At 35.8% G+C, this 27,978-nt stretch overlaps 2 protein-coding genes across 5 annotated transcripts; one reads left to right on the forward strand and one right to left on the reverse strand.

The window, feature by feature from the left end:
* Positions 1-98: 98 nt before the first annotated feature.
* Positions 99-16,815, forward strand: tmod1 (tropomodulin 1). Of its 2 annotated transcripts, XM_051890663.1 has the most exons (11): positions 99-371; positions 1,229-1,439; positions 4,518-4,674; positions 5,366-5,485; positions 7,013-7,102; positions 8,955-9,085; positions 9,208-9,315; positions 10,577-10,720; positions 10,911-11,055; positions 12,671-12,776; positions 14,071-16,815. In XM_051890663.1, exons 2-11 carry the CDS (start codon positions 1,323-1,325, stop codon positions 14,087-14,089), a joined length of 1,137 nt encoding a protein of 378 aa, XP_051746623.1. In that variant the 5' UTR covers positions 99-371; positions 1,229-1,322; the 3' UTR covers positions 14,090-16,815. The 2 variants fall into 2 exon arrangements, with proteins under 2 accessions (XP_051746623.1, XP_051746634.1); XM_051890674.1 differs by lacking the exon at positions 12,671-12,776.
* Positions 16,816-18,139: 1,324 nt separating this feature from the next.
* cplx2a (complexin 2a) lies at positions 18,140-26,457 on the reverse strand. Of its 3 annotated transcripts, none has more exons than XM_051890689.1 (4): positions 26,067-26,457; positions 25,229-25,329; positions 20,640-20,818; positions 18,140-19,282 (listed from the first exon to the last, which is right to left on the reverse strand). In XM_051890689.1, exons 2-4 carry the CDS (start codon positions 25,257-25,259, stop codon positions 19,091-19,093), a joined length of 402 nt encoding a protein of 133 aa, XP_051746649.1. In that variant the 5' UTR covers positions 25,260-25,329; positions 26,067-26,457; the 3' UTR covers positions 18,140-19,090. The 3 variants fall into 3 exon arrangements, with proteins under 3 accessions (XP_051746649.1, XP_051746670.1, XP_051746660.1); XM_051890710.1 differs by lacking the exon at positions 26,067-26,457 and adding an exon at positions 25,759-25,927; XM_051890700.1 differs by lacking the exon at positions 26,067-26,457 and adding an exon at positions 25,608-25,751.
* Positions 26,458-27,978: the final 1,521 nt, after the last annotated feature.

The raw sequence follows: 27,978 nt of genomic DNA on the forward strand, positions 1-27,978 counted from the left end.
TGACTGTCATTTGTCTTCGCAATTTGGTAGTCTGCAACTTGATTGGTGGACTGGATGAATGGCGTCAGTGATTGGCAGGTCTGCGCGGTGGGCGGGACGAAGATCTGCGCTACTCCGAGTTGTGGAAACTCTTTGATCGCCACCGACTACTGGACTTGTTGAAAGAAGGCTCGAGCAGTGACTTCTTTTAATATTTGGACTTTCTCCGCCGTGTCAAGCGTCGTTTTTCTATGAACCTTGGATTTGAGAAACCATTGCTTGAGGCAGCAGCACATTTGTGTGAATTAGCGGCTCCGAAAAGAAACCATATCTGGTCAAAGTATTCAGCTGTCACATGCGCTATATATAGTGTGGGATAAGCGCTGACTGAAGTAAGTGAGAATGATAGACGCTTTGTTTTCGTTATTGCATTGAGCCGTGAAACGTTCAAATACGCATATTAACAGAACAGATGAAGCTTGGAGAAAATTATATTTCATAAATAATTATGCTTGCGGTTTTAAATGTATTTTTGTTTCTATGTTACAAGTTGTATCTGAAGCTACACGACTTTATTCAGAGATAATTAATTGTAGATTTATTAACTGAAGTGGAAAAGCAATTTGTTTGATGAACTGTCTGGGAATGTGCATATAATTAACTAGTTTATTGATTTGGGAAACCTAAACTAGAGGCTCCCATTAAGGGCAGTATGTTAATAATAAATTTGCATTATATAGTGTGATGGAGTTTGCTGGTCAATGTCCTTGTCTTTAAGATTTACCAAGGACACTTGAGATGGTCCAAAGAGCAGAGGCCAGTCTTCAGTTTGTCTAGTTTTCTTCTCATAAGATGTATTATTATATATGACTCAATTTATCTGTAGTTTAAGATCATAGTACTGTATATATTTCTTTAAAATACAATTGGCATGCGTTTTTAAAAAAGCAAGCACAAGTAAAACATCTTTTTTATATTCTAAGTTTTAAATAATAATAGATTCTGTTCAAAGTTAAGACAGTATTTATGCTTTTTCTGGTTGTCCAATGTTAGCATAGCATGTCCTCAGTTAATGTGATGAAGTACACCTGTGGTTATTCTGCTTTCCACAACCCATATGATTTGAATTTAATACTGTAGAAAATCAAAAAATTTTAGTCTTGACATCAATAATCATGAAAAAAACTCATTTGAACTTTGAATTTAGAATAGGCCTAATAATGGATCTGTCTCTTTTGTCTTCACCAAGGTCCTGTGGTTGGGGGGCTCAACTGTTCCTGCCTTTTTTCTTTTCTTTTCTTTTCTTTTCTTCTGTCCTCTTCTTCCCTTTTATCTTATTCATCATGTTCCATAAAGAGATGGAGAAATACCGGGATGTGGATGAGGATGAGCTCTTGCAGAAACTCAGTGAAGAGGAGCTCAGGAGACTTGAGGATGAACTTGAAGAGCTTGATCCTGATGTAAGTGCACTTAAAATAAGGTGAAATATCTCAAATTGGACCTTAAAAGCTGCATGAATTCACACACAATTCATAAATGTGCTTGCACAGTTCAGTTGCCTCTGAATACTTTGCATTATGAAAGGTTGATAAAACTTTTTTTTTATAACAGCTTCTCTTCTGTAAATTTTGTATTTAAACTTTTGAGTAGTGCTTTGGAACTGAAAATGATATTGAGTTTTGTTAGTTTTTAAAGGAGGCCTATTGTATTTCCTGTGTTTTGTTGTGGGATTTGTTAGATTATTCGATTTGTTTTATAATTTTGTTCGATTCGACTTAATAATGGTGTTTATATGACAGGACTGTGTTGTGTCAGTGGTGTTTGTTTGTCTGGACTTTTTTTTTTTTTTTTTTTTTACATAATGACATACATAATGCTTGACTGGACTGTGTTGTTATCTAGTCTGGTTTGTTGGACTATTTGTCAGGACTGTGTTGTTTCCTAGTTGTGTTTGTTTGTTTGTTTGTCTGGACTGTGTTAATTTTTTTTTACGTATAATGGTGTTTGTTTGACTGAACTGTTGCAACCTGGTTTAGTTTGTTTGTCTTGACTGTTATTTTCTAGTCTTTGTTTGGATTTATTGTGGGGGTTTTTAATGTATAAGGGAGATTGTTTGATTGGACTGTTGCTACCTAGTCTGATTTGTTTGTCTGAATTGTGTTGTTTCCTAGTGTTCTTTGTTTGGCTGGACTGTGTGTGTGTGTGTGTGTGTGTGTGTGTGTGTGTGTGTGTGTGTGTGTGTGTGTGTGTGTAATGGTGTTTGACTGGACTGTGTTTTACTTTGGACCTTGTTCTGCCCCATTTTTGTTTGTTTGGTGTTGGACTGTTTCTTCAGAGCCATTTTTTGTTTAAGAAGCCTACTTTATTTTTGTGTTTTTGTTTGTCTGGACTGTTGCTTCATAGTCGTTTGTTTGGTTAGACTTTTTTCTATTACATATAATGGTGTTTGTTTGACTGGGCTGTGTTACTACCTAGTCTGGTATGTTTGTCTGGACTTTATTTCTTAGTTTGTTTGGCTGGATTGTTTGTTTTTTGCATAATGGTGTTTATTTGACTGGACTGTGTTGTTTTATTTGGACTCTGTTGGTCACCCATTATATTTTGTTTGGTGTTGGACATTGTTGTTTCAGTGCCATTTTTGTTTAAGAAACCCACTTTATTTTTGTGTTTGTCTGGAGTGTGTGGTTTCATAGTCATGTTTGTTTGGCTAGACTTTTTTCTATTATGTATAATGGTGTTTGTTTGACTGGACTGTGTTGCTACCTAGTCTGGTATGTTTGTCTGGACTTTATTTCTTAGTGGTGTTTGTTCGGCTGGTTTGTTTGTTTGTTTGCATAATGGTGTTTGTTTGACTGGACTGTTGTTTTATTTTAAATTCTGTTGGTCGTCGATTGTTTTGTTTGGTGTTGGACATTGTTGTTTTAGTGCCATTTTTGTTTAAGAAGCCCACTTTATTTTTGTATTTTTGTTTGTCTGGACTGTGTTGTTTCATAGTCATGTTTGTTTGGCTAGGCTTTTTTCTATTACGTATAATGGTGTATGACTGCACTGTGTTGCTCTTACTACCTACTGGTATGTTTGTCTGGACTTTATTTCTTAGTGGTGTTTGTTTTCTTTGTTTGTTTTTGCATAATGGTGTTTGTTTGACTGGACTGTGTTTTATTTTGGACTGTGTCGTAGCCCATTGTTTTGTTTGGTATTGGACATTGTTGTTTCAGTGGCATTTTTGTTTGAGAAAACCACTTTATTGCTGTGGTTTTTGTATGTCTGGACTGTGTTGTATCATATTGACATTTCTGAGTTTAGACTATTATGGTGGAGTCAGTTTGACAGTGTTGTTTTACAGTGGTTGGAGTGTGCTGTTGTTTTGCAGTGTTTTTAGGGAATTCACTGTCGTAAGGCTGCAATTCTCTCTCTGTTGATAGTGTTCTTTTTCTCACTCAGACCACAGTTTTTTATTTGCTCTTCAGGAATCTGGTTTGACTCCAGCATCTAAGCACTTCTTGACAGATTTAGACACAGACGTAGGATAAATGTCCAGCAACAGAGAAGTGGGAAAAGAGAATTTCTTCTCCCTTAACTGAGATGTTCAGCCAGAGTTGCAGAAGTTTACTATAAATACTGGTACTGGTACAAAAGTTAATCTGCTCAAATGTAACAAAAATAAACATTCTCCACCAAAGCCGAGCCTTTTCCCAAAACACTAAATTGTGCTATAAATTTAGCAGTGGAAATCTCTACTTTAATGATTTTAAATGTCACTTTAGAATTAATTTGTCTCCATTTGCTCAATTTTATCTGCACTAAGAATAAACAATGCTAAGGTGTCCTATAAAGCTCTGTTCTCTCTGAGTTCTCTTTGAAACACTGTGTTCTGGATTCTGTCATCACATTTAACATGCACATACGTTGACATTCCCCCGTTTGCTCTGCAGCCCTTTTTTGTGGATATGGGCTGATAGGCCCTGACTTAAAAGAATGTTATCATTGCTCGCTTGACTGGAAGTGGTGGAGTTTGCCTTTACAGTATGTGGTTGCAAGTAAGAAAACCTGGGTTACCATGCTTCATAAATCTAAGAAAGCCAGTATCAAATACTTGCAAAGAAAGGAAGTTGATGGAAAATGGCTCCTGTGACTGTACCATGGTAAAGTGATTTTATCAGAAACCATGGTATTTTAAAGGGTTAGTTCACCCAAAAATGAAAATTCTGTCATCATTTACTCACCTTCAAGTTGTTCCAAACCTGAATACATTTCTTTGTTCTGCTGAACACAAAAGAAGATATTTGGAAGAATGTTTGTAACCAAGAAGATCTCGCTATCCCATTGACTACTTTTTTTTCTTTTTTTTTTTTCTCTCCTTTCCTCCCTACTACGGTTAGTCAATGGGGGGCAAGGTCTGCTTGGGCGAAATCTGCATCTTTTGGGTGAATTATCCCTTTAAGATATGGCAAACTCATATACTATCTTACATTCTATGCACTTTTTATGAAAGTTTGATGACAAAACGAATGTTTCATGAATTATATTGTTTTTAGAACGCACTGTTGCCAGCAGGATTCAGGCAGAGGGATCAGACTAAGAAAGCTCCGACCGGAACTTTCCAGAGAGATAACCTTCTAGCTCACCTGGAGAAACAAGCCAAAGAACATCCAGACCGAGATGATCTTGTTCCCTACACTGGCGAAAAAAGAGGTGAGAACCGACTTAACATTTAGAACCATGGGCACTTTTGACCCTGTGAACTTTTAGAAAATTAACTTTTATGCTTTCATTAGTTTGTAATTTGTCCACTAACAATGTCCAACATTGTGTATATAGTATATCAGAGAAGAAGTTCTGTCACTTTTGTCTTTTTATCCTGAAAGTTATAAACATTGCCACTAAACTGACATTTCCAGCTTTGTGTTTGACATTTTGTAGAGAAATGACATTTAAATAAACAACAAACTACTTTGTCTGACTAATACAAATTTCATGGCTTTTTTATGAGTCTAAATTAAAGATTTATACTGTACACTGTCAGTACACCACTTGTATTTTATTCTTTTTGCATAACATGATGACATTACAGCTCGAAATGATGCACAGTAACATTCTGTCCACAAATGTTATTTACTTTTTATTTGTCTTCATTTTCTTCCAATCACGCTTCAATTTCTTCCACGTCTATGTCTGATTCATGCATCAAGCTTGTTCTTTGCTGAGAGAGTCTCCTTTATTTAAAAGTGCACTAACATTTTAAAAATTGTTATTTGGGGGCAAAATAATGATGTTGAAATGACAGCACGTGTACATAAGACAGTCATAATTTTAGCAAAAATAAATGAAGGCATTTTTCCCTCACTCTCTGTTTCTGTATGTATGTGTAAATGTGTGCATGTAGGAAAAGTGTGGGAGCCTAAGACGAAAGTTGTTGACCCTATCCTGGAAGATGTCACTCTGGAGCCTGAACTAGAAGAGGCGCTATCTAGTGCTACTGATGCAGAATTGTGCGATATAGCAGGTACAATGTAATGTTACCAATTTAATTCATGTATGTAGACTATGCTTCTTTAATTCTTGGGATCCAAGACACCATTTTATACATTTAATTATAAAAGTGTATTTTTAATATAATTCTGACTTCATATAGATATGTGCATAATCTGTAATAGAGTTTAAAAAAGGCAGTTTTTACTGTTATTTTGTAACTTCACTTAATCTTTATTAAGGCATAATTAAATTCAGCACACTCTGTTCACTAATTTTAATATTAATTCATATTCAAATGAGTGAATCCATCTGTAACTTCATAAACTAATTTGAACTTCCTCTGTGTGTGTGTGTGTGTGTGTCTATATCTCACAATGTGCCTCTGTCTGGTCTGTCCTTTAGTCCTCTCCACTCCATTTTTACATCTTCATTCCTAATTTTCCCCTGCTCCACCATTTCTGAGCCACGGACCACTCTAGTAGGTTCATCTGCAACATTGTATGCTGCTCTAATATTTCCAGGATGTTTCTTAAACATTAGCTCCGTATTTGCGTGGTATGTTCAGCATCTGCATGATGATTTAAGTGTTATTTCAAGGTTGCTTTAACCAAAAAATAAACTGTCATCTTGTCATCGTAGTAGTCATGATGTTCCAAACTCATTTGACTGTCTTTCCTTTCCTCCTCCACTGTATAACTTCTGCTGTGCAGGAAAGAGCAGCATGAACATTCTTCAAAATTTCTTGTTTTGTGTTTCACGAAGAAACAAAATCATACAGATTTAGAAAGACAGGGTAAATAATTCATTCTTATTTTTTAAGTGAACTAGTCCTTTGTGTATGCAAACTGCGTATGCAAGTTTGAATTCTTTTTCTTTCATAACAATGACTCATCCTTGTGCACTAAGGACACATGGCTACCAAAAAAGGGGAACAAAGTTTTTCTGCTGGCTAAAAAAAACCCTCTCAACTGTCAGCCACTTACTTTACTCTCATTTGGCATGATGGAGTGGTTTCGCTAAAAATGAGGTCAATTGTTTTTTTTCCTCCGGGATCATGTTTCAAAAACAGCAGGATTTAAGGAGTTGACTTAACGGTCTGAACATCTTATATGTAGTGACAGATTAGAGCTTCATATGGGAATGAGGTTAGTTCAGTTGTCTTTGGCCCACGGTCAACTATCAGATGCAGCATACACGCCAGACTCATAAATTACTCTTTCCTGTTGACTTGCTATTTAGATGTTTTGCTGTCCCTTTTCATTTTAATTTATTTTAATTTGGTGCCATTACCGTTCTGCTTGAGATATTTTCCGTTGGGTAAATGTGAATGATTTTGAGTTGATATCTTGAAAAACATGATTTTATATATGATAATAAGTCGTAAATAGGAAACACTAACTGTTTCATTCAGAGGATCATGTAGAGGGTGGATAATGGACATTTACAACTATTACTGTTTTGAGTCAAGAAAGCTTGACTAACATAGGAATATTTTATATATATATATATGTATGTGTTTTTTACCCCTAAATTTGAGAATCTTTTTCTCCTGCTGCAGCCATCTTGGGTATGCACACACTGATGAGCAATCAGCAGTATTATGAAGCACTGGCCAGCAGCACTATCGTCAACAAGCAGGGTTTGAACAGTAAGTCAATACAGCAGTTATCCTGTAATGTTTTTGTCTGGTTTGAAGCTTCTTATTTGTATGATTGATTTTTTTTTTTTTTTTTTTTTTGATCAATCAGGTTTGGTTTAGTTTATTCCAGTTTTGCATTAGTATTTATTTGCCTTTGCATTAGTATATTCTTTAATCAGAAGTAACTGTAAAATACAAGTTATATATTAATACAAGTTATATATTATAGTATATTGGATAAAGATGTGTTGAAAGTGCTTGGAAACTTAAGGCACACTGTTAAAAAAAAAAAAAAAAAAAATGCTGTTAAATTTAAATAAAATAAAGTGGCAGTTGTGGTTGCCAGAAATTCACCATAAAAATACTGTGAAAATGTTTCCAGTTTTACAGGATGCCTGTATATTTTACAACTTATAACTGTATATATTTAATTAAGTGATATAATGTTAATATACCTGCTTTAACTACCAAAATCTTCCTTTTTATGTTAAAATGTAGTGATAACCACGACAGTAATACAGGTGGCACAATAGAAAGCCACATGATGAATCAGAGTTCATCGTAAGCGGCCTGTTTGTAAAACATGGTCAGTGCTCATATATAGACAGTGCACAGAGTCATATACATACAAAGACAAAACACCATCAGGGTAACTGATGATGCTAACACATGACGCTAAAATAATGCAAAAACCATTAACTACAATAACATAAAATCTACAGAAAACACACTAATATACACCACTGATAACAAAAATAACAGAATTATTTATAATAAAAATGTAATCATACCCCTGTTCTTCTTGCTTGAAGGGATACCACGGGATTGGTGTAGTAAAAACAAGAGATATATCTTGCATGTACTCTTATTAAGTGCACGAAAAACTATAACAATTAATTGGATGAAGCCACATTCTCCAACAATGGCCCAGTGGATAGAAAAACTATATATATATATATATATATATATATATATATATATATATATAATTTGACTGCCCAACTTCAACTGAAAATGGACCTCTTCTTACAAAGGTGGACACCTGTTAGTATATATCTAGACGCATTAAAAACTAATTGATCAGTAAGGAACTTTTACCTATTTGCTGTTTATTTGATTATATGCTGTATGTGTTTTCTTTCTGTTCTTTTTATTTACTTTTTTATTCTTTTTTTTCTCTCTTTGACTCAATGCTGTTGTCAAGGAATGGTTAGTTCATTGTATGTGATTTGTTTTAATGTATAAAAATAGTTAAAAAGAAAAAAAAAAAGTAATCATATGTGATGTGTAACACAGGGGCATCTGGAAATGTCCTTTTACTGTTCTTTCTTTTTTTTTTTTTTTTTTTTTTTTTACCATAAATTATATGGTAATTCATAGTTTTTACTTGCAAAAAACATGAATTTGACAGTATTTTACAGTGAATGTCACATGTAATTTATAGCAAAATATCAAACCAAGTGACATCTGCAAACAAATTATGCTAGACCTTTAATTTTTTTGCAAATACTTCTAACCAGCTGCTCTTCAGGTGATTTAAAGTGTGGTTGTGCTATCTTTCTGCGAAAATAAATTCAGTTTAGTTTGATATTTAGTTCTGTAAAGTATTCCTGTTGTTCAAACAGTAGAACATGGCGCTAACATGGCATACAATTTGTATCTTGAATACATTATCAGTTTGAATAAAAGTGTCTGCCAAATACATAAATGTAAAATGTAAATAAATGTAATGCAATGCCATACATCTGTAATGTGGCTTGGGACCACTTTAAATACAGTGTACCGTGTGATATAGTACTGTGTTATATCTGGCACTGAACCATATGATTTGTTATTATTCAGAGTTGTATTTTATACACAGGTGTAATCCAGTGTACTCAGTATAAGCCAGTGCCAGATGAACAGCCCAATGACACAGATGTAGAGGAAACACTACAGAGAATCAAAAGCAATGATCCAGATCTTACTGAGGTCAACCTAAATAACATCAAGGTGCCACTTTCACTCTTTTATTTTCACTTTCTGTTGAATATTGTATCTTTATGTCTGCTAGCCTGCAGTTTTGATGGTTTGCCCTGTTATGTGTTCTCTCTTTTTTTTCTGGTGATATGTAGAATATTCCAGTCCCAACTTTGAAAGCATATGCTGAAGCTCTTAAAGGGAACAGTGTTGTGGAGCGCCTGAGCATCGTTGGCACCAGAAGTAACGATCCTGTAGCCTTTGTGAGTTAAAGAAGCATGCCCATTCTCAAAGTTCAGATTTTTCAAATAATTAAAAATAAGAAATTATATTTTCAAAATGCAGCCTGTTTTTACAAATGTAATTTTTGGAATTGTGACTTATGACAATTAAGCACATTACTGTAATATATATATGTATATATTCAGCAGGGCTTAACATTAACTTGCTATTTGCTCACCAGCCACTGTGGCTAGTGGTTTTCCAAAGTTACTAGCCACTCAGCACTGGCCACAGTTTTGACTTTGATACAATGGGGAAAAAACTGCCATATAGATATTTTTAATATTATCTCATAATATTTAGCAGTCAGTTTTAAGTGAACGTAAATAGAGAGAAAACGCATGTGTAACGGTATAATGGATCTGTGCATCAGGTCTTAAAGTGACAGTGTCACCAAGACCAGCATTTTGACGACATTTTGTGTGTATTTAACTGTTTAAGCGCAATAGGCAGCAGAAAAGAACTCAATTTAGTATGGCTTTATGTGCGCACACTTTGGGTGTGAGCACAAAATCTGCGGGAATGAGTAAAAATATGCGCGATCCCACGCTAAAATTCAAGCCCTGTAACACCAACAATATTTATTCAGACCAAATTAAATGAGTTGTGTCAACTTGCTTATATACAGTATATAATGCAAAAAAATGACTGCCTTTATGCGGAGTTTAATAAAAAAAAAAAAATGTTTTCATTTTAGGGTGAAATATGTTCTTTTATGATTTTTTTTTTTTTTGTATTAATTCAGCAAGAATTAATTAGAATGATTGATGTTTTAATGTTACATTATATATACTGTATGCCATTAATGTTACAAAAGATTTCTATTTCAAATAAAAGCTTTATTTTGGACTTTCTATTCATCAAAGAATATTTTTTTTAATCATTTTTTTCTCAAAAATATTAAGCAGCACAACATTTTCAAATGCGGTGAAAATAAGAAATGTTACCAGAGCACCAAATCAGTATATGATTTCTGAAGGATCATGTGACACTGAAGACTGGAGAAATGATTCATCACAGGAATAAATTACATTTTTAAAATATATTAAAATACAAAAAACATTTTACATTGTAGTATTTAACAATTTTACAGTTTTATTATATTTTTGATCAAATAAATACAGCCTTGGTGAGCATAAAAGACTTCTTTCAAAAGCATAAAAAAATCTTACTAAGCCCAAACTTTAATATCTAATTGTAGCATAGATATTAAACAACGATGTAATGTTGTTTGGTTCTCAGGCACTAGCAGACATGCTGAAAGTGAACACCACTCTGAAGAGTCTAAACGTGGAGTCAAACTTCATTACTGGAGCTGGAATTCTGGCACTCGTGGAATCCTTAAAGAGCAACACTACACTTCAGGAACTAAAGATTGACAATCAGGTATGCTCACACACACATACACAGAATAAAGTTATATAAAGGTCTGAGACGCTATCCATGAGGTCAGGGGTTCAGTCTGAAGGTAATGATGATGGATGGGGGAATGAAGGCACGGGTAGCACTGATCTAAACGAGTTACTGCATTATATCCTGTATTTATATCTTGTATATTTGTGTATGTGTGATACAGAGCCAGCCTTTGGGTAATAAGGTTGAGATGGAGATAGCTAATATTTTGGAGAAGAACACTACTCTGCTGAAGTTCGGATACCACTTCACCCAGCAGGGCCCACGCTTGCGTGGATCTAATGCCATGATGAGCAACAATGACCTTGGTAAGAAACACACACACTGACGCTGTCAGATTTGTTATTTTCAAAATTAACATTGATTGTTGTTGTATGTGTATATTTGCTGAAAAATGCATAAATGTGTGTTTGCGTGCTGGATAGGCTGAAATAGGTACACTACTTTTTTCCCCACCCAGTTTGAGGTCAGGAATGTTTTTTAAAAGTGTTTTTGAAAGAAGTATCTTATGCTTACCGAAGCTGCATTTATGTGGTCAAAAATACAGTACAAACAGTAATATTGTGAAATCTTATTATAATTGATGGAAACGTTTCATGTTATTATCAATGTTGAAAACAGTTGTGCTGCTTAATATTTCTGTGGAAACCATGATACATTTTTTAGGATTCTTTATTGAATAGAAAGTTCAAAAGCATTTATTTGAAATAGAAATGTGTCACTTTTGATCAATTTAATGCAGCCTTGCTTAATAAATACCTAGTTTAGTCATGAAAATCTAACTTGTCGCAGATTGGCTGACTCGTGGCTGGTATTACAGCCAATCGGGCATTTCTTTCTATCAAGCTAGCCATATATATTTCGGTCTGACCAGGTAGCATTAGACTGTGCGCTCGTATTAACTAGGGCTGCACAATTAATCACAATTAAATCGCATGCGATTTGGCAAAGGCTGCGATTATTTCATACATAGCTTGTCATAGCTGTAAGGCTCTGCGATCAGTAGTAAATGCTTCTCCATCTGAAAGCCAGAGGACGCTCTCATGCAGAAACTGCAAATATGTCCTGCCACCAAAGTAGATAACACTTGTCATTCCAGGAAATCCCTATGGGCATCATACTATCGCTGTAGCTGAATAAACAGAAGATTGAAACGCTTTGATTGATTAAACATGACTAATAAAGACACGACTGCCTTATTGTGTGTAAGAAGCCACATCATCTCACAGAAGGATGCTAAACTGTCGTTATGAAGTGAGTTTGGAGTAAAAACATGTTATTAAATGTTGTATTTTGTTGGACAAGATGTTAATAAATGCTTCTCATGTCTGGAAAGATGTCTGATGCGTGTTGCTTTTTTCAATTATAAGCAACTCAAACTCGCAGTGCTTTCAGATGGATCAGCATTTACTACTGTTCACAGAGCTGTGCTGCACTGACAATCTGCGCATAAAAAAATAATTGCAGCCTCTGTGGTTTCATAATCGCACTAAGCCAAATCGTTCAAGTGCGATTTCAGTGTTACTTTTCTAATCGTCTGATTAATCGTGCACCCCTATTCTTAACCCTCCTCCTCCCCAGCACCACCTGTCTAGATCTGCTACGGGGTCTATTTGCAGCAGCACTCTAATGCCACTTGTCTTATGGAGCAAGTCTCATACTTGCTCTGTAGCAGCAGCAGTTTCTTTCTGTTTTCGTGGTCTAGCAGAGCGAGTCTGTGTATTGCCTGCCACCACAGCAGCAGTGTAGCAGATCTAGTCTGCCAAAACCATACCCATTTACATTTACATTAATATTGCTCATTAATAAAACATTGTGTTCAAGCTATCCCGAGAGTTGTCATGACTGAAAAGTCTTTCTGGCCCCAATATTTTGAATGCTAGTGTATGTACTGGTGTGTTCATGCCATGTATGTATTTTCAGCACGTGTAATTCGGTCGGACGCAGATGGCGCGATCACATTCACTCTGTCTGTCCCTGAGCTGGAAAGAGCCTTCTGTAAAAAGTTCAAGTTCACGTCAAAACCCAAGTAAACACAGAGTCTTGCCCTCCTTCTCTCCCTCTGGGCACTACCAGCTGTCTTTTGGCTCTTATTTTAGCCTTCTCGCAATACCTCAAGTCTCTGGATCGTTACTTTTCCTCAAACTCCCTTCTGCCGCTTCAGCATCACCACTACTGTATTTCCCTCCATCAAAGTGAATTCAAAACCTTTCTCTCTTCATTATCTGGATATTTCTTAGTCATTTTGTTTGTCTGTCAAAGTGTTGTGCTGTTTGTCTCAATGTTTGATGGGTTGTCTTTAGGTTTTCAGGTTCAGTCTTTACTTTCTTCTGCACTGAGAGAGTATTCTGATGCCAAATCAACAAAAATATTATTGAAAATGGCCTCTGGCTTGCTGTGCATGCAGAGCTTTTTCTTTAAGGAATAGTTCACCCTAAATTATTATTATTTTGCCAAACGCATATGACTTTCTTTCTTTAAAAGGAGAATTAACAGAATGTCTCAATAAAAGTGATTGGGGACTAAAGCTTTTGAGCTCCAAAAAGCACCATAAAACTAGCCCATTTGACTCGTGCTATATTTCAAGTCTTTTGAAGCCATACACAAACATCTCTTTTAATTGAGTGAACTATTCCTTTAATTCCTGTTTCTTTTTTTTTTTAAATCTACAAATGCAATAAGGATTTTCCAATGTCTAACATTAAGGTTATGCTCATGGTTAATTCATGTTAGTTAATACATTAACTAATGTTAACAAATTAACCTTATTGTAAAGCAAAGAAATTATGTAGGGCTCATGAAAATATGGAAGCTTGTTTCTGCCATGAAATAAAAAATAAAGAAGGTAATTGCGACTTTTTATCTCACAATTCTGACTTTTTTTCTTGCAATTGCGAGATAGAGTCAGAATTGTGTTATAAAGTCAGAATTTTGAGTTATGAAGCCAGAATTGCAAGAAAAAAGTCAGAATTGTGAGTTAATCTCGCAATTCTGACTTTTTTTCTCTCAGAATTCTGACTTTTTCTTCGCAATTGCAAGTTTGCATCTCACAACTCTGATTTTTTCTCAGAATTGCGAGATTTAAACTCTCAATTTCCAAGATATAAAGTCAGAATTCTGAGAGAAAAAGTCGCAGTTACATTTATTTTTTTTATTTAGTGGCGGAAACAAGGCAAGTAAAAGTCAAAACAAAGCAAAAACATAAAATCCTTATTGTTGAACACTTTGTAGGCTGTTATGTTGAAAGTAAAATTCCTCATTATGTCACTTTTTTTTTTTAACGTCCTCAAAAGTGATCAACCCTTTTTTGTTTGTGTGTGCAGTAAGAAAGAGAAGGCTTGAAGGAGGGCCCATCTTTCCTAAATGTCGGACAAACGTGTAGCAGCAGCAGCGGGAACCCTCTATGGCCTGGGACCTGCACCAGCATACTGTACATCACATCACACCCCATCTCATCCCATATCCTCCCTCCATTTCTGTCCCTTTCACAGGTAACTCACAGGGTCATCTAAAGAAAACATATTCAATTCAGAATGCTGCTTTTTTTTTTTTTCCCAAAGCCCCAGATGTGGAAACTCGAAGGTACCACTCTGTTTACCAGACACATGGTTACTCATGGCGGAGTGTTTTAAAAATGTGTAAACTACCTGCCAAAACATTAGTAGGGAAAAATCACCTACTTGTGTTGATGGAAGCCATCAGATGAAAATGACGCTCAGTTTATCACAATGTTCTCAGCTGACATAATCCTCATGCTGTAAACAGTTTGACCTTAAAGCCAGTCATTTTGCTGTGTTTGGATGCACACCAAGAGCATCAAACTTCAAACTTGACTGATTGTAGCTGTGGTTTTGCCTTGTCCAGGCCAGTTTGAGTCTCACTATAGTGGTATTACTCGCACATGTCGCATAGAAGCATGTTTTTACTGTGTGTTTTTGGGATATGCTGTAATTTTGACATGTTCTTCTCTTTAAATGTTTAACAACTGGTAAATTTGTAGCTCTACAAATGAATTATTGGCAAGTCACTGTACTGTGGTTTCTAGTATGCGCATTTGACTGCAGAATCAGGTGATCTCCACTCTCCGCGAATACCAATGGAAGTGCATTGTTGGTGCATATTTGTCGCCTCAGATCACCAACTCACATTGAAAATGAATGCAAATTCATTTTGCGAATTGATCACCTGATAACAATACAAAATCCAAGCTCTATGTATTTGCACCGCTCCAGCATATTTATGAAATTATTTATAGATTTTATATTCTTTGTTTGATGAGGGAAAACCTCTGTTTCATGTTCAGGACAAGCTGTATTTTCTTTTCCACGATTATCAATAATATCTCTCTTTTAACAGTCTCTTTCTATGATAACCACTTATCATAAAAGGAATGTGATTGACTTGTAAACAGTGTTCTCTGTAGTAGTCTTCCTCATTCAATGCCTTTTACTCTTGGGTGAGGATCATAACACACAATAGCTGCGTTTCCACCGCAGGAACTTTCACCAGGAACTAGGGACATTGGGGTGGTACACAGAGTGTTTCGACCGCAGGCACCAGGGTCTAAATGAAGTTCTGGGTCCCTCAGAAAAACCCTGCTCACAAGGTAGTACTTTTGGTGCGCTCAAGTCCTCCTGGGAAGTTCATATTTACCAGGTGGGAAGTTGTTTACAACGTCAGGTGTGTTCATGTCACTCTTATCGGAGCAAGATGGCGGTGTACCTTCTCTTAATTAACTACACAAAAATACTTGGGCACTGAACATGCTGATTGGTTGCTGAGTTCACACAGCATTTTGATTGGTTGACTTCATGCAGCATTTTATTTCAACCACCATTTTTAAGTCTGTTGCGGTGCGTGCAGTAAAAGTATTACTATGAATGGGAGAAAGTGAAACGCGCAATGCACAATATGGTGGAATAAGTCCCGCCTTCAAAGTAAAAGTACCAGTCACTGATTGGTGAAGTCATCGCATCACTTCAGCTGCCGTTAGAAGCTCTGGTTGCTATAAAAACAGTCAGTTTTCTGAGACGCACACTTAGGACTGCGCATGCGCGTTAGCTTGGTCCAGTCTGAAAAATGCATTTTTTTTTGTCATGATTTGAGTGTTTAGAAGCAAAATTTATGAGACAGTTGTTGTCAGATTTCATTGTTTTTTTCAAATATGAAATTTAATCGTAAGCTTGGCGAAAAGTTTCAAAGATGGTCGCCGAGTGAAATGACATGTCTTAAAGGGACTTTGCTTTAGACCACAATGGAAATGCAGACAGCAACAGATCTGGGGGAAAAAAAGTTCTTGGGACAAATTGTTCCGGGTAATTTCGGTGGAAATGCGGCTAATAGAAAAATTATCATAAAACAATTTGTATTGTTGTCTATGCCTGCTCTCACGAAGTAACATCCAGGTTATTCTTTACCCAGAATCTAAATATAGCACAGTACTTGCATGGTGCTTTGATAATATTATATATGTATTATTAAACCACCATGCAAGTATTGTGCATTGTGATGGCAATTAAGCACATTTTCTCCTGACTTCTCATCATAGTAATTTTACTGTAAAATAACTGTCAAAGTATAATTCAGTACAACAAACACAATTGTACTTAACAATTTATATAATATAATTATTTAGCAAAATATAATTTGTTTTTAATGCATCTTGATTTTGAGATGAAATGTGACCTGGTCATTTTTTGCCAGTTTTTGTGAGACTAGGCATCATTTGCAGTGATTTAGCAGGGTGTGTGTGTATGTGTTTCTCAGATATTTGTTGTCCGTGATCAGGCCTTACTCCTTTCGCACTCTCCCAGCACAGTAAAAGTCAGAATGTTTTATGGATGTAAACATTTTCCTACTGTTTAAAGGACAGAACATTTATAGGACTTTGTCTTGTTCAGAACCAAAAAGGGAAAATTCACTGTTGATTGTCTTGTCCCGTGTTTGGAAGCAGGCCCATAATCATTGCCATAGAGTGCCTGGGCTGGTGCACATATGTACATTTTGTTAGTGCACCTTACTGTATGTGGTTTATTGAGTTAATAAAGATTGACAAAGTTGCGTGGAAATGTTGCCCTTTTTTTTTTCTTTTCTTTTCTTTTTTTTTTTTCTCCCACATTCATACCTATGCGTCAGGAATACTATTGAAATATTTATGCTTGGAAGAGTAAAAAGTTTGACTAACAGTGCCACTTTGTGGTTTAGGTTATTAATAATGGCTGTACCTTTTTTAGATTTGAATCTAGGCTTCATATGGTAACATCATTTGAGGCTTTGTGCAATTTGTTCTTTGTTTCAAAAGTTTAGTTTAAAAAGTATGTTAATGTTTAACGTGAACTGTATGTGTGTATATATATATATATATATATATATATATATATATATATATATTAGTGCTTAACAAATTTATTAGACCACCACCCAATGTAAGGTTTGTGCCACAGCTGCCCAAAACTAACAGTATTGGTGATTACCAAAATAATTGTTAATGTTTTTTAAAAAAAACATTAAAAGTCAAACTTTTTGAAGCTGTTATCAAGGCCAAAGGAGGCCTTACAAAATAAAAGAAAATGTGTATATATATATTGGTTATTATGTGTGAATAAAGACTATTAAAGACAGATTGCAAAAATATTTATTTTCTCTTTGTTATGACAAGTGGTCTAATAAATTTAAGCACTGTGTGTGTGTGTGTGTGTGTGTGTGTGTGTGTGTGTGTGTGTGTGTGTGTGTGTGTGTGTGTGTGTGTGTACACTACCGTTCAAAAGTTTGGGATTTGTAAGATTTTTAATGTTTTTAAAAGAAGTTTCATCTGCTCACCAAGGCTGAATTTATTTAATTAATAATACAGTAAAAAAGTAATATTGTGAAATAATATTACAATTTAAAATAACTGTTTTCTATTTGAATATATTTTACAAAGTAATTTATTCCTGTGATGGCAAAGCTGGATTTTCAGCATCATTAATCCAGTCGTCAGTGTCACATGATCCTTCAGAAATCATTCTAATATGAATATAATCTGATTTGCTGCTCAAGAAACATTTCTTACTATTATCAGTGTTGTGCTGCTTGGAAACCAGGATTCATTTTTGTCAGGATTCTTTGATAGAAAATGCAAAATGGAACAGCATTTATAAAAATAAAAAAATAAAAAAGACTTTTGATCAATTTAATGCGTTTTTGCAGAAAGAAAGTATTAATTTCTTTTTTTTTTTTTATCCAAAACTCCACATTTTGATCAGTGTATATACTGCATATCACACAATCTTTCAATTTGCCTAATATCTGTTCATAAAATGTACAACATACATCAACTACACAACTACTCTTAAAATATTTAAATATTCCACATTCCATTAAATGCTAATTTCAGTATTGAAACACAAAAACTAGATTTGTGTGACTGTTTTATTATAGTTCCATCAATTCTTGAGACATACAATTTCACATTTCATCTTTTTTTAAAACATCAGAGCCATTCATACAATTCATACGATTTTATTTCTTGTTTTACTGCAAGCCAAGCAAACAGAATATGTTATTATTGCTGAGAATGTTGTAGATAACAGACAAAAATTCCATGGCTCTAGACCAGAGAAATTACAGTCCATTCAAAACACACAGAGCATCCCTGTGAAACTGAGTTACAGTCTTAAAATCAGAAATTTTCATAAATTCAGAATCTGTCGTAAAGCGCAGTAAAGGTGTGAGAATGCCTCTCGACAACACTGTTGAACTGAATTGAGGCATTACATGTTCCAGACCGATGATACTACAGTGCAAGTAAGACAAGATTCGCCAGAATGAACTAAATGGCGTCATGACAAATGTACAAAGGTAGTTGTGATTTAGCTTACAGCGTGGGGAAATGTTATTGCCTTCTTTATCTGATTGCAGTGACGAAAACAAGATGTCAGTGAGCACACACAAACACTATGGACACATGCAAGACTAGAATGTCTTCAAGTTAACTTTTTTCCTCATATCGAACACTAAATGAACATGGACAACCTTATTGACTGATAATGCAAAACAGTGGAATAGACACTCGAACAATTCATGCATATATATTGCTTTTTACGTATTGAATAAGAAATAACTGCCAAAGAGATGATGTGATTCAGGTTTCCGCGCAAAGATAAAATATGGCTTATATTCTGATAATTAACCCCTCTTGTTTGATTGATCTGTCACTAATATCTAAAGCTCCTCACGAATCGAAATGTGTGAATGTTGTAGTCAGGTGTATGGTGTTTTGCTCTAGTGTGCTCTCTTCTCGCCGAAGTCAGTACACGTTAAAATAATATCTAAAGCTGCGTGTGTTCAAGAGTATTCGGGGTATTACTTCTTCAGCATGTCCTGCAGCGGGCCCGGTAGATACTTCATCATCGTGTCCATGATGTTTTCCTCCTCGTCGTCATCTCCGCAGCCGGATGGTACTGCTTTCTTTGGACGGGTCAGACTGCCTTCGCTCGCCTGCTCCATGGCCGCCTGCTCCTCGGCTTCGGCCACCTCTCGCTTCTTAATGCCGTACTGATACACAACCATAGAGCACGACATTAAAAAAAGTTTGTATAATAAAAAGCATTCCCTACGCCATAAAAGTGCTTGAAGCTAACTCTCAGGCACAATTTATATTAATCTACAAAACTAATTTCAGCACTTGAGTCAAATGTGTCCAAACCTCTGAATGGTAGGGCTATGTGATATGGTACTGAATGTTTACCATACTACAAAACTAACTTGAAGTTGTGTGCCTTTTTTTATTTAAATAATTTAATAAAAACTTATTATCATCCATCCTTAATGTCTCGGCCAAACCTTTTCATTGACCCTCATGTCATTCCAAACCTGTATGTTTTTCTGTCTTCTGTGGAACATAATAGAAGATATTTTGAACAATGTTGATAACCATACAGTTTTGGTTCCCATTGACTTCCATTGTATTTTCCTGTCCATTTAAAGTCAATGGGAACTGAAACTGTTTGGTTATCAACATTCTTCAAAATATCTTTTTATGTTCCACAGAAGAAAGAAAGACATACAGGTTCGGAATGACATGAGGGTGAGTAAATGATGACAGGATTTTCATTTTTGGGTGGACTGTCCCTTTAACAAGAAGACAAATATTGACTTGACAAGTTGACTTCGGAAGGTTTGTCGGAGACATTAAAGGGTTAGTTCACCTAAAAATGAACATTTTGTCATTAATTACTCATCCTCATGCCGTTCCAAACCCGTAAGACTTTTGTTCATCTTCGTAACACAAATGAAGATCTTTTTGATGAAATCTGAGAGCTTTCTGTCCCTCCATAGACTGAAGCTCACCAAATATGCACAGAAGCTCATCGAACCTGAATGATGTGCGGGAACAAACCTTTTCCAAAAGTTTAAACGTGCTCCATAACACACGAGAATTAACATGATTGGTTACGCAGCACGTTTGAGCTTCCGCAAGAGATTTGTTCTCGCACGTCATTCAGGTTCGGTTTGTTCGCTGATCAATGTTTATATGTGAATAAAAGCCTAATTTCAAGCTGTTCACCATATAAAGTGATCGTGTCTTTTTAGAAAATTTGGACTAAGCCGCTCAATTCATATGGATTAGTTTTATGATCTCTTTATGAATTTACTGAAGCGTCAAAGTGGTAGTTGTGTAGGCAGTCTAGGGAGGGACAGAAATCTCTCAGATTTCATCAAAAAGATCTTCATTTGTGTTCCGAAGAAAAGTCTTACAGGTTTGGAACGACATGAGGGTGAGTAATTAATTTTTGAGTGAACTAACCCTTTAAGGGTAGATAATGATTATTTTCCAAAAAGCAAAAAAAAAAAAACTAGATGACTTTTATAATGATGACTTTATGTAAGATGTTCTGCTGGTTGCTCTGACCTTGTCTCTGATGCCCTGTCTTATATTTTCCCGCTCTGCTTCCATCTTGGCGTGTTTGGCCTTCCTCTCATCCTCCTGCTGTCTGAGAGCTTCCTGTCTCTCCTCTTCCTTCTCTTTTTCTGCTTCAGGGTCTTTGTCCTCCTCTCCTCCCAGCATTTTACCAACATCAGGGGGGCCTCCTGCAAACAGACAACAGATGAGTTATATAACAAATTAATATTGTACTTAATATTGTATATTGTTTTTTTAATTGCCTGTGATTTACACAGGTAGACAGAGGAGAAGAGCATTCACTACCATGATCCTTCAGTAATAATTCTAATATGCTGATTTGGTGCTCAAGAAACATTTATCATCAATGATGAAAACAGCTTTAATAGTTTTGTGGAAACTGTAATACATTTTTTTCAGGATTTGTTGCAGAATAGAAAGTTCAAAAGAACAGCATTTATGTGAAATAGAAATATTTTGTAACATTATAAATGCCTTTACTGTCATTTTTGATTGTATTAATTTATGTCCTTCCCCCCTCAAAAAAAAAAAAAAAAAAAAAAAACTCTTGCTGACCCAAAAACTTAAATTGTGGTGTATATTTGGTAGTAATGAAATTTCATTGGTTTGCTATAAACTGAAAAACACCCTCCCACTTTATCTGAAAAAAAAAAATGATGACGAAGTCAAAAAAGCCCAATTGACTCAGCAAAAAGTGAACTTATAAATAATACATTCACCAGAGCGTGTCAAGTAACCTGGAGGCACACAGACGCGTTCCAGTTTCCAGAGGAAACATATCAGAAGAAGAATCTATCCACAACTGAAGGAAGTCCTGTCCGTGGCCGTTCACACGGAACGCGTTTTTCCATTCCAATGCGCTATTCATCCATTGTTTTTGTATGTAAACGCGCTAGACCGACATATGACCGTAGCGCTCGCGTCTTGCGTCTTTTGCAGCGTCTCGCGCATGACACGGCGTTAAAGTTAAAATCAGTTCAACTTTTAAAAAACGCGTCTCGAGACCTTGCGTTTTCCCCCATTCCACTGCCCGCGTCTCGCGTTTTTCAAAGCAAAAACGCGTTCCGTGTGAAGGAGCCCTAAAACTGCAGAGCATCCGGAACAGGAATAATTGATGGACTGGTCACAGTACCACTTCCTCTGTCCCGGGGAGGCCACACTATGCCTCGACACACTTCCGAAAATATACAGAGGGAATGTCACTTTGCAAAAGTCCTGGCCTCTATAGTAGAACATCAGTTTCAGATCTCCCAAGGCTTCTTCAGCAAAATCTGAAATGTTAAACGAGGATATATGCGACAGTGATCTGGCTTTGTGTGATATGTGAAGAAGAGGGGGAGTGCTATGTATCAAAACACACACACACAGATCAATTTCTGTGGTCTGGCTCTCACCACCCACTGAAACACAAACTGTACACCATCAGAACATTACACGACAAGGCGAAGAATGTTCTAACTAGTGCAAAATCAGAGGAGAAAGAGAGTAAACGCATCAAGAACACGATGGAAGCCTGTGGCTATGAAGAGCAGGTCTTTGATAACAGAACCAAGATGTCCAGAAACACACAAAACAGGTAAGAAAAAAAAAAAATAGACAGAAAAACATTGTAACACCATAAGTGGCTGGATTGCCTGAAAACTTTCCAAGTGGTGCTCACTGCAGAGCCAAATGATGTACGACTTCCCCTATCTGGACGTCATGAGTGGAGTTTGACCTAATTTAGGTTTATGGGTATTGTTAGGGTGTGGCTGGATCTTGAAGCTCCACCCATTACATCCAGAGAGGTGGAGCTGGACGTCAAGCTCCATCCATTAGCTCTGCAATGAGCAGCTTCTCAAACTTTCAGAGGATCTTCCACAAACACAACATTAGTTTTAATGGTACGTGCATTTTAATTTTCAATGTAGTTTAATACATTGTCACCAATTTTAAATAATTTGCAGTTTGGGAAAATCATACAATAGGGTTGGACTGCATGACATAGCTAAATATTTTTTTCATTTAAATTTGATTTACTACATTTTTAGTTTTACTAAAATAAACTGAATATCATTTCAACAGTTTGTTAAAATTATGACATTACTCTTTAATTTTTGGATACTATGTGATTAGATACACATCTTATATGTTTACAACTAGCTATTTTTCATGTTGAGTTCATTGTATGTCATATAATAGTTTATAAAACATATCTAATAGGTCATATCTAATATTACATGCTGTTCAATTAGTTCAGAGAAGAAATGTATGTTTAGATGAGCAAAATTTTATCAGTGCTACAAAATTATTCAACATTTTTCAGGTGGAAAATGTGTATTGTACCAAATGAATGTATTTGCATATATTATTGTGATCATTAATATAATTTCTAATGATGTACATTGCATTTTAATTTTTAACAATGCTATTTAATGTGGAAGGGACAATGAAGCATTTAGCTGAACTTAATCTTATTAGGTTAAACCAATACAGTATTTTTGTTATTTTTTCATAACAATTGTTTAAATACCTTTCGAAGACAGTATAATATTAATATTTGTTGTTGCAGATTATTATTTCAATGTCAGCAACCAATCTATGCTACTGATATATTTAAAAGGTTATTTTTAATGGATAAATATCTCTAGTGAGACAAAGAACTTATGCTGGAGAATTGGGCTTCTGCTGATTGACCTTCTGCCTATAGGTGGCACTATTTTTTTTTCTGGTGGGGGAAGGGGATATTTATGGATGTTTCTGAGTGTATATGCTCTCTGTAGCTCTCAGTGTCTGTATGAGCTCTTGAGAGCCTGTTTATTTTTCAGTGTAGTGTATGTATATGGAAGTAATGTTCTTGACTCCTGTGAGTGAATTTGGGGTGTATTTAATCCATAGTGTCCTTTTTAACCTTGAATTTTAGCTTCAAAAAGAGAGTAAAGAAAAAATGAGCAACAGCAACTAGATAGATATGGTGAAACACAAAAATTCACCAGTCTGGTTCACTTTACAGTGTTAACATATGGTGTTGCATGTGCTCTTTTTCCGCTTTTGTACCTCTCGACAGATGGCATCAAAATGGTTCTCTTTCTGAAATGTTCAAACAAAGCTGGTATTTTGAAGTCTCACTGTCACTGAGACTGAGATCAGTTTAAATCTTGTGTTTTGAAATATTTAGTCTTGGGAACAGTGAGGGCAGCTGGTGCTCTTCACACTGTCCTCTGCTGCAGTCAGCTGCTCTGTGGCCCCGCTCCAGCGGTGACATCAGCTCTTCTACTGTAAACACGCTCCAGCTTGCGTCTGAAGCAAATATTTGAACTGCATGGCCATTTGGGCATCCACATCACAGGACCACACCACATCACCACACAAACAAGCTTTCATATTCAGTATACTGAAGGTGAGAGATGGTCCGTTATTATATGAACCAGAGCCTTGCCTCTGAATTCATGCACCATGGTATTTATATGGTACTTTATGGTATTTCAAAGAATCCCATGGCACATTCCAGAAACAGGGTAGGGTAGAGACTTATATTTAAAGAGATATATAAAGTCGGCATAACACGGAAGTTGTGATACTCTTCTCTATTGTTTCTCTTTTGATTAAATATTATGAAGGCACATGAATTATGTGCATGAATAAATAATTTATAATAAATACTGCAATACTGCATAAAAATAAATGTCAATTTTGATTTCATGGTGACTTTAATAAACTATTATATTACATAAAATTAACCCAACATGAAAAGTAGCCATAAGCACATAAATTGAAAAATTGATTTTCAAATCAATTCAAATTAAAAATCAAATTTTATTGCACAAAAATAAAATATTAAGATGTGTCTAACTCTGTTCCCACACGATTTTACCCAATTTCCAAACGTAACATTACTTAAAATTGATGACACCCAGGAAGTGACATTCATTTGCACCCTTTCTACGTCACGATGAGAAAGCAAGTAAGCATCTTTCGATTTACTTGTCGATTTTTACACACAAACTTGGTGCATTTGTCAAGCTTAACCATTCAACTCCATTACCTATGTTATAGAATGGAAAAAATATCAAATATTTTCTTGTTTTTGTACATCTGGTTCAAAATTTTAATTTTTATAAAATTGTAGCCTATACGCAATTTTGATTTTTAGCCTAATTAATGTTAATTTAATTAATATGTACAATAAATTAATAGAAAATGAAACAGTTCGATATTCAGTTTAACTTCTCGGTTAAGAACCTACTTCACAGACCATTTCTTCGAAAATTAGAAAAAGAAAAAACAAATTCTCAAGTCCTATTTTGTACCCTATTCGTGGAAAGTGCCTATTAATGATGATAAAACGCGAATGACACTCTGTACGGGACAGTGTCCTCCAAGCAGAAGTACACAGTGTGTCTCTGACACTGATCTCTGAGATGACAAACGCCGACTAGTGTTGCTTCAGACCGTAGCATAACGTTCTCTCCGGTGCGTAAAGCTGAACAGTGAACGATTTCCAAGGAGCGCGCACGTGACCACTGCTGCAGCACTACAGCACTGACTCAAGTCTTTCATTGCAACTTTAATCTCCCAATGGGAATATATACACTCACCTCCCAAAGCTGCCTTCATCAGGAAATTCATGATGGCTTTTCAAGTGTTCTTGTACTTGGCACTTCAAATTTGTGACAGCAGAGATCGTTTACTGTCAGATCTGTAATTAAAATAAACATTGGTTTCAATAGCGATAATAATTTTAACACTTAAAACTTTAATATATATCCTTTATACATAAACATAATAACAAATTGTACGCTTAAATCTATAAACACAATAATAATAGCAAAAACTGACGCGACTGCAGCTCAATAAAACATGTACAACTTGATCAGAACGTTTTGTCCTTCAGCTCACAAGGTGCAATGTGAAACCACATGTATTTTCTTTCAGCGCTGGTCTTCGACCAAAAATAATAGAGCAAATATCACTCACATCTTCCACAGTGACAGATCATCAAATCCCTCCGTGCAACTGATGCTGATAGCGACAATTAGCCTGTCACACTAGCAAACCCATTGTGCTAATTCAATTCATTTGCGTCACTGCCTATCACCGCCGTGCGTATTTTAGATAGAAAATATACCTATCAACTTCCGGGGGTCAGAGATCCAGAAGGTAACTTTGGACTTATCGACCAATGATGACTCCCTTAATCCAGTGCAGGACAGTCTATTTAGTCATATGGCCCAATCTCGCTAGGATTTCAACAAAGTGTTTTGCGTGAGCAGTCGTTCCGACCTCAGTAGTCTTGGTGCATTACCTTACTTGAACCCCCGCCGCAAAGGCTCGGTAGTATCTAATACACAAGCCGTTTTCAGCACCACATTCGCTGGACAGCGCCGGCTCGTGACCGCACACCTCCAGTAGCCGTAAGAAATACAATGTAAATACCTGTAAAGGGTCCGCGATGGAGCGAGCAACCGTGCCGATTTGGAAGTTGACGTGGGCCAGTTGTGGAGGATGTGTATTATTAGCCCACTATGAGCATCCCTGAATCTCCAGGCGTCTCTTCCTGCTCTCCCAGCGCCTGTCAGAGTGTTGGCCACGGGAACTGCAGCCGGAATGCAAGACGGTGAAATCCCTGTGCATCACACGCAGCCTTTTTCCATCAAAACATCCCACGTCCCCAGTCGGAGAGAGGAGCAATTGATTGGAGGTGCCGATGTGAAACACGCCTCTGCCAGTGTTTAGCAACTGATCCTTCCGCTACTGTTGTAAGCTTCCTATAACAGATGCTGTCAGACCTGGAGAATGAAAGATGGAAGGATCTTCACCCCTCATGACATGGGCGGCGAGGTCTCTAAAGAGAAAGTGCTGATTCAGGGTCTATGGCTCAGACTGGGCTTGCCCTTTACAGGTACAACTCACACACATTAACCTTGGATGCATAGTGGCCCCAAAATGCACACTTCAGTCACATCTAAAGTAGCTAAATGAATGTGATTGCATATATTAAAATAGAAAACAGTTATTTTAAATTGTAAAAATATTTAACATGATTACTGTTTTAGTGTTTTTTTGTTTGTTTGTTTGTTTTTTATCAAATAAATGCAGGCTTAGTGAGTATAAGAGCCTTCTTTAAAAAAATAAAATCCAATAAAATAGTTGCCTACCCCAAACCTTTGAGTAGCAGTGTATACTGTTAAAAATGACACTTTATCAGGAATTATCAGGACAATTTGTGACCCTGGACCACAAAACCAGTCATAAGGGTCAATTTTATGAAATTGAGATTTATACATCATCTGAAAGCTAAATAAATAAGCTTTCCATTGATGTATGGTTTGACAATATTTAGCCGAGATACAACTATTTGAAAATCTGAGGGTGCAAAAAAATCAAAATATTGAAAAAATCTCCTTTAAAGTTGTCCAAATTAAGTCCTTAGCAACGCATATTACTTACAAAAATAATTTTTTGATATATTTATGGTAGTAAATTTACAAAATATCTTCATGGAACATGATCTTTACTTAATATCCTAATGATTTTTGGCATAAAAGAAAAATCGATAATTTTGATCCATACAATGTATTGTTGGCTATTGCTACAAATATACCTGTGCGACTTAGGACTGGTTTTGTGGTCCAGGGTCACAAATATGGCTGTTTCTCCTACACTGCAAAAAAAGAATTGTTGGTTTAACTTAAAAAAAAGTAAGTTACCTGGTTGCATTAAAAAATTGAGTTCATTGAAATTAAAAATGTGAGTTAATACAATGAAAGCGATTGGGTTTTATCAACAGAAACTCAAAATATTATGTTATCCAAACTACATTAATGATCTAAGTCTATTTGACAAAAGAAAACATTTTATAACAAATCATGAAAATAATTTTTTACAGTGTATAGGACACCTGTGTGAACTCATAGAAAATGACTTCATACATAAACTAAAACTGCAGTGAAGTTGCTTTAACATAAATGCAAAAATGAAGAAGAAAATAGTTAGTTCTGAGAAACAATTCATTTATGTGTGCAGAAATAAACAATCACAATAACATGACGTAAAAATATAATAATTTAAAAAATGATATACAAATGATATATATGAAATGAAATATAATAATTTAAAAAATGCATGTTTTAGATGCTGTTTTGTCATGTCAGCTTTATGCATTTCCCAATCACTTTAAGTGCTCTGCATTGACAAATTAGATACATGAGGTCACCCTTCCCATGCTAAAAAAGAAAGCTAGCTAGAAAGAAAAAAAAATCAGACGCATGAAGTGGCATTTAGCAGGTGCTTTTTATCCAAAGCATTCTGCAGTACTAGTAATTAAGTAGGGACAGGAACATTGCGT

This window comes from Ctenopharyngodon idella, chromosome 1, assembly GCF_019924925.1.
Source record: "Ctenopharyngodon idella isolate HZGC_01 chromosome 1, HZGC01, whole genome shotgun sequence".
In the NCBI taxonomy this organism is placed as follows: Eukaryota; Metazoa; Chordata; class Actinopteri; order Cypriniformes; family Xenocyprididae; genus Ctenopharyngodon; species Ctenopharyngodon idella.

Excerpts from the sequence above, each read along its gene's own strand:
- tmod1 (XM_051890663.1), top strand. The coding sequence starts at position 1,323 with ATGTTCCATAAAGAGATGGAGAAATACCGGGATGTGGATGAGGATGAG. Across the intron at positions 7,103-8,954 it reads CAACAAGCAGGGTTTGAACA|GTGTAATCCAGTGTACTCAG; the intron begins GTAAGTCAATAC and ends TTTTATACACAG. Across the intron at positions 9,316-10,576 it reads GTAACGATCCTGTAGCCTTT|GCACTAGCAGACATGCTGAA; the intron begins GTGAGTTAAAGA and ends TTTGGTTCTCAG.
- cplx2a (XM_051890689.1), bottom strand. The coding sequence starts at position 25,259 with ATGAATTTCCTGATGAAGGCAGCTTTGGGAG. Across the intron at positions 20,819-25,228 it reads GATGAAGGCAGCTTTGGGAG|GAGGCCCCCCTGATGTTGGT; the intron begins GTGAGTGTATAT and ends GTCTGTTTGCAG. Across the intron at positions 19,283-20,639 it reads GACAGGGCATCAGAGACAAG|TACGGCATTAAGAAGCGAGA; the intron begins GTCAGAGCAACC and ends GTTGTGTATCAG.